The sequence below is a fragment of the Equus asinus genome, chromosome 20, assembly GCF_041296235.1.
Source record: "Equus asinus isolate D_3611 breed Donkey chromosome 20, EquAss-T2T_v2, whole genome shotgun sequence".
NCBI lineage: Eukaryota > Metazoa > Chordata > Mammalia > Perissodactyla > Equidae > Equus > Equus asinus.
This window is the reverse complement of record NC_091809.1, coordinates 109,387,639-109,398,083: the sequence shown is the minus strand read 5'-3', so window position 1 is coordinate 109,398,083 and position 10,445 is coordinate 109,387,639. Positions and strand designations below refer to the sequence as shown.

General features: G+C 34.0%; 1 protein-coding gene across 7 annotated transcripts in view; it reads right to left on the bottom strand.

Moving 5' to 3' along the window:
- Positions 1-3,708: 3,708 nt before the first annotated feature.
- METTL15 (methyltransferase 15, mitochondrial 12S rRNA N4-cytidine) overlaps positions 3,709-10,445 on the bottom strand; it is a 180,051-nt gene continuing 173,314 nt past the window's right edge. For all 7 annotated transcript variants that reach the window (XM_044753739.2, XM_014831445.3, XM_070491383.1 and 4 more), the window contains exon 6: positions 3,709-4,461. In XM_044753739.2, coding sequence (XP_044609674.2) covers positions 4,016-4,461 — 446 coding nt within the window. In that variant the 3' untranslated portion in view covers positions 3,709-4,015. The remainder of the gene's footprint in view (positions 4,462-10,445) is intronic.

Below are 10,445 nucleotides of genomic sequence, written 5' to 3'. Positions count from 1 at the left end.
CTCATAAAATTCTATTTACATTTTAATGCATATCCCTTTCTATTGCAGAATGTTGCTTACACAAAAAATATCTATTAGGATACTGCAACAATCACAAAAACTCAATAGAAAAATAGCTACATTAAAATAAATATTATCAAATTTTAACCAGAAGCAATTTTTAGTTAATTCTTATCCATTACAAAGATTCTAAAATGTAGGGCTTAGTTTTCAAGAGTACATGCTAATATTGCCACTATTTCTTTCTTCCAGACTAAAGCTGAAACATAAATCACTGTCACCTCAGTTGGCATAAGAAATTCACATACCAATGTGAACAGACAAAGGCAAAGGGAAGGAGTATAAAAACTAGGAGAGACATGAGAGAGGTATTTTTCATTTCTTCCTAAATAGTCAGCCTTTCATAAATGCTTATTGAATGAATACATGTACACAACTTTTTTTTAACCAAATGAAAGTGTTGATACAAATTTTGTACTTGAGGTACATTTTGAATTCATCTCATACTTTTTGAATGCAATTTCAGATGAAATTAAAATTATTTTTTAAAGTCTGTGGTATAGATTCATCATTATCTCTGCTTCTTATTTAAAAACAAAAACTAGAAAAAAGACTTTTATGAATCTCCGAAGATACATAATACTCTACAAAGACTAAAGAAAATATGATTTTCAAATATTTGCAAGTGAATTTTAAGAGCTATTAGGTAACTTCAAAAATCTAGTTAGGCACATTGTATTCTTTTAAACTATTGGTCATAACATAATAAATAGTTCAACATAAATGCATTTGAGCACGAATCATATATCATATATTACACGAAATAGAAAAGATAGATACGATCAATATCTCTTAAAAAAAAATCCTAGAGGGGCTGGCCCCGTGGCCGAGTGGTTAAGTTCGCGCGCTCCACTGCAGGCGGCCCAGTGTTTCATTGGTTCGAATCCTGGGCACGGACATGGCACTGCTCATCAAACCACGCTGAGGCAGCGTCCCACATGCCACAACTAGAAGGACCCACAACAAAGAATATACAACTATGTACCGGGGGGCTTTGGGGAGAAAAAGGAAAAAGAAATCCTAGAAACTTCAAAGGAGGATTACATAGTAACTAATACATAATTTTTAAAACAAAATGAATATACAAAATAGGGATATCAACTAAAAATTGTGTGCAGTTATTAAATTTTTTAATAAGTGATGAAATGAAACCTAAGAACTGATGTACTACACAATGGCATCAACGCTATGTTAAAATGATCAGTAGAAGGTAGTTGATACAGAGATTCAGAAATGTAAGCTACTGCTTGTTTTAGATTCTTTATGTTTTATTAGAAAAGCAATGCACATTCATTTTAGTAATCAATTTTCATCTTCTATATGTATTTTTTTAATTTCCCAAAACCATTCTCCAGAGTTAACCATTTAAAACGCATTTATATATTTTATTATTCATCCTACAACAAAGACTTAGAAGTAGTCAAGATCATGGTAAATAGCCTAATTACAGAAAATAGTTAATATATTTTTATACTACAACATTTTGAAACCAATTTTGTGTTAATTGAAGAATGATTTTTTTCAGGCATATTACTGAAGATTTTTTCTGCCAGAGTATTAGTTTCCTAGAGCTGCCACAGCAAATTACCACCAACAGGGTGGCTTAAAGTACAGGAATTCATTCTCGCACTGTCTGGAAGCTGGACGTCCAAAATCAAGGTGTCGGCAGAGCTGGCTCCTACTTAGGACTCTGAGGGACAATCTATTCCACGCTTCTTACCTCGCTTTTGATGGTCGCCAGCAATCCTTGATGTCCCTTGGCTTGTAGATGTACGACTCCAATCTCTGCCTCCGTCTTCATGTGGCATTCTTCCCTGGGTCTCTGTCTCTCTTCTCCTCTTCTTATAAGGAGACCAGACATATAGGATTAAGGGCCTGCCCTGCTCCAGTATGACCTCATCTTAACTACTTAGACCTGCAATGACCATATTTCCAAATAACATCACATTCTGAGGTTCTGAGAAGGACATGAATTTTGGGGGCACACTATCCAAGACAATGCCGTTCAGTTTCCATTTACCATTGAAGAAAAAATTCCCGTAACATAGAGGATCCAAAAATGATTGATGAAAAAGGTGAACTATTGTTGAATGCAAGAGTGTGATCTTTTAATTTCTAATCAGATACCTGGTTGGGAACTTTCTTTTGGGAATCTTTCTCATTTATAACTATGACTTACATACAAACAGAAACTTATAACATTTGCAGGAAGGATTCAGGGGATTAAGCTAGGTGCATTCATTTGTTTCTAATTTGAGCACACAGTTCCCTAGAATATTTTCTATTTCTTATTTCACTGCAGAATTGTTCAGATTTGAATATAGCCTCTAAAGTAAAAGCAATAAACAAGTTTGGGAAATAAAGCTAAATTTTACAGAGGTAGATAAAGTAAGTCTGAGGTAAATTCAAGTATTTAATTCTTATCATATGCCCATATAGTTCTGTTGATATTTTATTCACTTGTATTCAATTTAGAATTTGCAATCACAATTGAGAAGATGAATTTTTCCTGTATTTGAATAAATAGTTTACTGAGAAAATTAATAGAATAAATATGATTTCAAAGATAACTACTTAAGAAAACAATCATTTACATGCACCTTTAATTGACATGCCCATGCACCCTTTGACTAATTATCTTACTTATCCTTCAGGTCATGACACGAGCACCACTTTGTCAGACCTGGTTTCCTTCAGTAGATGAAATCCCTATCAGGTGTTCTTGCCGTACCCTGTATCACCTCTTTGTAGTATTTACTACTGTAACGTGTCAACTTTATATTGATTTTTGTGATTATTTAATCTAGCTCTCTTCCCCTAGACTATAAACTCCACAGGACAGGTACTGTGGACTATGTGTATTCTACTCACCACTGTTTCTCTGCGTAGTTCTGTACTTGCTGAATAACTGAAAAAATTAAAAGTGCATATTTATGTATAAAAAGTTGATATGTGAATTATGACTCAATCTCATCAATTTGTTAAAGAATCCTCTAATAAGTGAACTTTTCCTGAATAAACATTTGACAATTACAGCTACTATCTGTAAGTAAAAACATTAAGGGTGCATTGATTTTAATAACTTGAATACATCACAGACTTTTCTATTTCAAATAGACTTGGTTGAATTACTTTGAATAGCTCAAGTGAAAAATGAAGCAGTCAAATGATGAGAGATTTTATTATTTATCAAAGGCATTCTGGGCTACTATTAAAATAAACACAATTGACTTTAAATATAAGTTTTGTGAAACATTCTCTGTGAGGGCTCTTAGAGCAAGTCTACATTTTTACTTTTCAATCTATGAAAACACAGTATATATCACACTGAAAAATCCCTTTAAGACAATGAACACTACAATTTCAACAATGAAATTTATCGGTATGATACATTTAAAAAATGATACTTGAAAATTTAAAATTTGCATAATATGTATATTTGAGAAAGCTATAGTGATTATTCCTAAGTAGGGAAATTAAAATTCATTCCACGATCATTATTAATTATTTGAGCCATAGAAAGTCTGTTGCAAATCTGAATATCTAAATTCAGAATTTAGGGCATGCAGCTATAATTATAATCTCTCTCTTTTGACAACTTGAGTTAACATTTAGATAAATACACATAGTATTCTTTTTTTTTTTAAAAAAAAATTTCTTGTTAGAGAAAGCACTGCATTTCAAAAGTCAAATAGAATGCTAAAACAAACACATTTTTCCAGTTTTAAGATGCTGCTGCTCCTTGAGTTGAACTTTCTGTGTCATGCTAATATTTCCGACATTTTCTTTTTGACAAAAGAAAAAGGCTAAATAGTCTCAACTTCCACACATATATAGTACAGATCTCTATATCACGTACTTTCTTATATTAAGCTGTGCAGGAGTATCACATGAAAAATATTAAGAGAAACTGTGAGGGAAAACTTGAAGGATCAGATGATGATAACTTTCTTTCTCATAATTTGATAGCCGCTCTAAGCTTGGCCGAGCGCCCTCTGGGGTTATCCTCTACATCCTGATCTTCTGGAGTAAGCACCTTCTTGTGAATCAGTTCCCACATTAAAGGGGCCCTTCCCGTAGAGCCTCCCTCCTTGTTTTTATGACCTGAACCCAATTGTGAAGATTGTATCACCTTCTGTCTAGCACTTAGGTTAAACCTTTCTGCCATGCTTATCCCAAGCAAGAATCGTTTGACGATGCGATCCTCTAGTGAATGGAATGAGAGGGCAACAAGACGACCACCAGGTCTCAGAAACTTCTGAGCTGTCTTCAATCCTGTGTAAAGTTCATTGAGCTCATCATTCACAAATATTCGAAAAGCTTGGAAAGTCTTGGTAGCAATATGGGTGGATCGTTGTAGCAAGTCTTTTCGTGCATAAATAGCAGAGGGAGGAAATGCACCTACAAAAACAGATTTTGTAAAAAACAGGAAAAGAGGACAGGTAACATTAATATTTTCCACTGTAAATCTACTGCGTTGTGTTGTGTGTAGGCATATTTCAGGAACTAAATTTCCTTAGAAAATTGTGGCATTTCATCCATACTTCTCCCTTTTATTTCCAAGCATTCTACCAAGGTTTAAAACTGTTATGTCAGAAACATCCTTCATGACTCACAGGGCTAACTGGAGTCAAACACAGAGTAGAGAAAGAGAAAGAGGGGGCATATATTTGAAGAAATAGTAGTGAAAAACCTCCCAACTTAAGTGAGAAACATTAACTCACAGCTGTAAGAAGTTCAATTAACCCCAAATAGAATAAACAAAAAAAACTGCACCTCACCACATCATAATCAAACTACAGGCCAAAGATAATGAGAAAAATCTTGAATAAAACAGAAAAATAATACATTACACAAAGGAGAACAAAAAGTATGACTAACAACTCATTTCTCATTAGGACAAGGGAGGCTATAAGATACTGGAATAACATTCAAATTGTTGAGGAAAAAAATCTGTCTTCCAAGAAGGCTATTCTAAAACTATTATTCAAAATTAAAGATTCAAAGACATTTTGAAATAAATAAAAGCCAAGAGAATTCATTGCTAACAAGTCTACATTCAAGAAATGCTAAAGAAAATACTTCACACTGAAATCAAAGGATAACAGGTGATAACTTGGATATTCAGAAAGGAATGAAGGAAGAAAATATATATGATTAATGTATTATATAATTATATTATTCTATATTGTATATATTATATAATATTAATTATGTTATTTTATATATATTCATTCTCCTCTTAATTTCTTTAAAAGACAGGATTTTTTAAGTAAAATTATAACACAATATTCTTAGGTTTATAATACAGGTATGCGTATGTACTTATTTGACAGCAAAAGCAAAAAGGATGAGAGTGGGTAAATGAAACTATACTATTGCAAGGTTGCTACATTTTCCTGGAAGTTAAAGTTGATATTGTGGTCCCTAGAGAAATAAATAAAAATAATGCAAAGAAATAAAGCTAATAGAGAATAAAAATTGTCCACAAAAAATAGCGTTTAACACAAAAGAAGGCAGAAGAGAAGAACAGGAAAACAAAAACGAGACTAAGAGAAGACAAATAGCAAAATGGCAGACAATAAATCCAAATAAATCAATAATGACATTAAATATAAACGTATTAAACACTCCAATAAAAATGCAGAGATTATCTGACTGAGAAACAGTGAGACCTAACTACACATTGTTTAGAGAAATGCACTTTAACTATAAAAACACAAATAAAAGTAAAAGCAAGAAAAAGGCTGTGAAAAGATATAACATGTAGACGATAAGTGTAAAAAACCTGGAGAGACTATGTTAGACAAAATAAACATTTTTTTTTCTTTTTGCTTAGTAAGACTGGCCCTGAGCTAACATCTGTTGCCAATCTTCCTCTTTTTTTCTTTTGCTTGAGGAAGATTAGTCCTGAGCTAACATCTGCACCAATCTTCCTCTATTTTGTATATGGGTTGCCACCACAGTATGGCTGATGAATGGTGTAGGTCCATGCCTGAGATTTGAACCTGTGAACCCAGGCCACTGAAGAGGCGCACACTTAACTTATAACCACTACACTGTGGGGCCAGCCCCCAAAATAAACTTTTTAAAAGAAGAATTAGACCCAGAGAGAAACACTTCCTATTGAGAAAAAGATAGTACAGCAGTAAGCTAGAACTATAAATGTATATGCACCAAATAACATAGTTCTCAAGATTTAGACATCTCAGAAAAAGACCCACATTTATATTGGCAACTGTTTTTTGACCAAGTTGTCAAGTGAATTCAATGGAGAAAGAACTGATTTTCAGTGAAAGTGAAGATCTGTACAAAAGAAGATGAACTTCAACCCTTACTGCACACTATACGCAAAAATTAATTCAAAATGGATCACGGACTTAAGAGTAAACACTAAAATCATAATATACATATCTGACAAACTCTCTTATTCAGAATATGTAAGGAAATCTCACAACTTATTAATAAGTCAAACAACCTATTTAAAAAAGGGGCAAAAAATTTGAACAGACATTTCACAAAAGATAGACAAATAGCCAAGAAACATTTGTAAAGATGTTCAACACCATTATTAGTTATAGAAATGCAAATTAAAACCACAATAAAATACCAATACACACTCACTAGAACTGCTAAATCCTAGAAAAATACAAACTACTGAAACTGACTCAAGAAGAAATACATAATCTGAATAGATCTGTTACAATGGAAAGGATTGAATCAGTAATCAAAATCAACCCACAAACAAAAGCCCAGGTCCACATGTCTTCACTGTTAAATTCTGCCAACCATTCAGAGAATTAATAACAGTACCTCACACTCTTCCAAAAAACTGAAGAAGAGGGAACACTTCTCAAATTATTCTATGAGACCACTATTACCTTGAAACTAAAACCAAAGACATCACAAGAAAATTACAGATCAATATCTCTTATAAATATAGACATAAAAATCCTCAACAAAATGTTAGCAAACCAAATTCAGTAGCAATATTAAAAGGATTATACACCATAACCAAGTGGAATCTATTCCTGGAATGCAAAGATAGTTCAACACATGAAAACTGACTGATGTAATACATCACATTAACAAAATGAAGGAAAAAAAAAAAACATGATCATCTCAACTGATGCAGAAAAAGCAAATGAAATATTCTTTCATGATAAAAACACTCAAGAAACTAGGAATATAAGGAAAGTACGTCAACATAATAAAGGCCATATATGAGTACCCACAGCTAACATCATACTCAATGATGAAAGACAGAAAGCTTTTCCTCAAAGATCATGAACAAGACAAGGATGTCCACTTTCACCACTTCCCTTCAGCATAGTATTGTAAGTATTAGTTGGAGTAATTAGATAAGAAAGAGAAATAAAAGGCATTCAGATCAGAAAGGAAGAAGTAAAACTCTCTCTGTTTTCAGAGCAAATAATCTTATATGCAGAAAACACTAAAGTTTACACACACACAAAACCCTGTTAGAACTAACAATTCTAACAAATTCAGCAAAGCAGCAGGATACAAAATTAACATGCAAAAATTAGCTGTGTTTCTAAACACCTACAATGAACAATCCAAAGTGAAATTAAGAAAACAATTCTCTTCATAAAGCATCAAAAAGAACTAAATACTTAGGAATAAAGTTAAGAAAAGAAGTGCAAAATTTATGCTAAGAAAGCTACAAAACTTTTTGGAAAAAATTGTTTAAGATGGCAATACTCCCCAAACTGATCTAAGATTCAATGCAGTCTCTATCAGAGCCCAGCTGACTTTTTGGTACAAATTGACAAGCTGATTCTAAAATTCATATAGAATTGTGAGAGACCCAGAACAGCCAACATGACCCTGAAAAAAAAATTAAAGAATAAGATATGAGGACTCAAACTTATGGATTTCAAAACATACTATGAAGTAATGGTAACTGAGACAGTGCTGGTTCAACCATAGACATAGAGATCAATGGAATATAATTGAAAGCCCAGAAATAAACCCATATATCTACGATCAACTGATTTTTTTTTTTTTTTTGAGGAAGAGTAGCCCTGAGCTAACATCTACTGCCAACCCTCCTCTTTTTTACTGAGGAAGAGTAGCCCTGAGCTAACATCCATGCCCATCTTCCTCTACTTTATATGTGGGACACCTGCCACAGCATGGCCTGACAAGAGATGCGTAGGTCTGCACCTGGGAACCGAAATCGGTGGATCCCGGGCCGCCGAAGCAGAATGTGCAAACTTAACTGCTGTGCCGTGGGCTGGCCCCTATGATCAACTATGAATTTTGATAAGGATGCAAGACCATTCAATAGGAAAAAACTAATCTTTAGAAGAAATGGTGTGGGGACAACTGGATAGCCACATACAAAAGAATGGAGTTGGACCCTTAATCATATATAAAAATTAACTCAAAATGGGTAAAAGACCCAAATGTAAGAGCAAAAACTACGAAACTCTTAGAAGAAAACACAGGGATAAATCCTCATAGCTTTTAATTTGGCAAAAGATTCTTAGATATGACACAAAAATCATAAGCAACAGAAGAAAAAAATAGACAATTGGACTTCATCAAAATTAAAAACTTTAGTCCTTCAAAGGACACCATCAAGAAAGTGAAAAGATAACCCAAAGACTGGGGGAAAAACCTGTAAATCAAATATCTGACAAGGGATTGTGTCTAGAATATGTAAAATAAGCAAATTACAAAATAATACATGTATAATATTATTTTATAATATTTTAAAACATGCACACCAAAATAGACAAGCCCCATCTACTTTTCACGAATTGGAATTAACAAAAAAATGTTGATTTTTAAATTAATCAACAAATATCATTTTTCTTAGACTTACTCCATTGGCATACAAATGATATTAAAGTATAATGTTCAATGAATTTATACAGAAATTTTTAATTTAATTTTTGATTTGATTAATCAAAACTCTGTATTTTTATTTCTAGGAACACCATCGCATGGAGAAGTAATCTTTCCAGTCCAGACTTCCTGTGCATGAAGATCTGAGAGCATGATGCAGTCCTGGCACTGACTCCCCTCACACGCTTCTCACAGTAAGGTGACTTATACAAGGCTGGTGCCTTATCGCACATTCTAGCGGTCTGTAGCTCCAGTAGTGCAGTAAGACATATCTGACTGATCTGCTTAGGGAACTGGACAGAGAAGGGGAGAAATAATATCTTACATGTGCCAGGGAGCTGAGAACCTGGCTGCCTGAAGTCAAATAAATCAATGGTATGGGCTCACTCTTTTCTCTACAAAACTACTTTCCTGAAAGGCTGGAAAATGTTAGACACTGGGGAATTTATGTTCTAATGGCCAGGTCTCTCAGACACAGAACGTCAAAGGCAACGCTGAGCAGGGAAGTCAACTTCCTTCCATTTGCTACTCAATTTCTCCATTTTCCAGGGAAAGAGTATGGTCACTGGGAAACGTGCTTCGAAACATCCTAAGGGTCTGACAACACACGCAACTCGTCACGTTTAGGGTTTCGATTTAGAGGGTGTTTCAGGAAGGCTCCTTTCCTGAAGGACTTCATGAGGCAACACTAATTTTCTCAAAGGAGGGATGTAATATAAAATATATTTTAATGTACATAAATTTTAACATAAAATAGGAGGTAAACATTCATGAAGCACATGGATCAGGAAATACTGTAGAATATTTTTGCTTTAATGCTTTAAAAAAATTTTTTCTAACATTACCTCTAATATTTTGTAGAAATTAAAAGCATGGCTCAGCATGGTAATGGCTTAGCTTTCTTTGCATTTTCCTCATATTTCAAAGATACGTATTTGAAGACATGGGTTTTTTTTTTCCCCCTTAAAGATTGGCACCTGAGCTAACAACTTGCCAATCTTTGCTTTTTTTGCTTTTTCTCCCCAATCCCCCCAGCAGATAGTTGTATACTTTTAGTTGTGGGTCCCTCTAGTTGTGGCATGTGGGATGCCACCTCAACATGGCCTGATGAGTGGTGCCATGTCTGTGCCCAGGATCAGAACTGGCGAAACCCCGGGCCGCCGAAGTGGAGCGGGTGAACTTAACCACTTGGCCACGGGGCTGGCCCCTGAAGATGTGGTTTTTAACACAGTGCCAAATTAGCCATGACTGGCTACATATTAACTAAACTGATGAAATAATAAAAAGGCAGAGAGCTTAATAAACGATTGCTTACTTTTGTCACTGAATATAATTTTGAAAACTAAAGAAAATAGCAAATGTTAAAATAACAAAATAATGTCTGAAATCACCATAGAAGTTCTAATATAAACAATGGCATTGGTTCATTTGACACAACAAAGTATGGTAGGCATTTCTGTTTACTGGTGAAAATGGCACCTTCCTATGGCAGAATTATAGTTTATAATTCA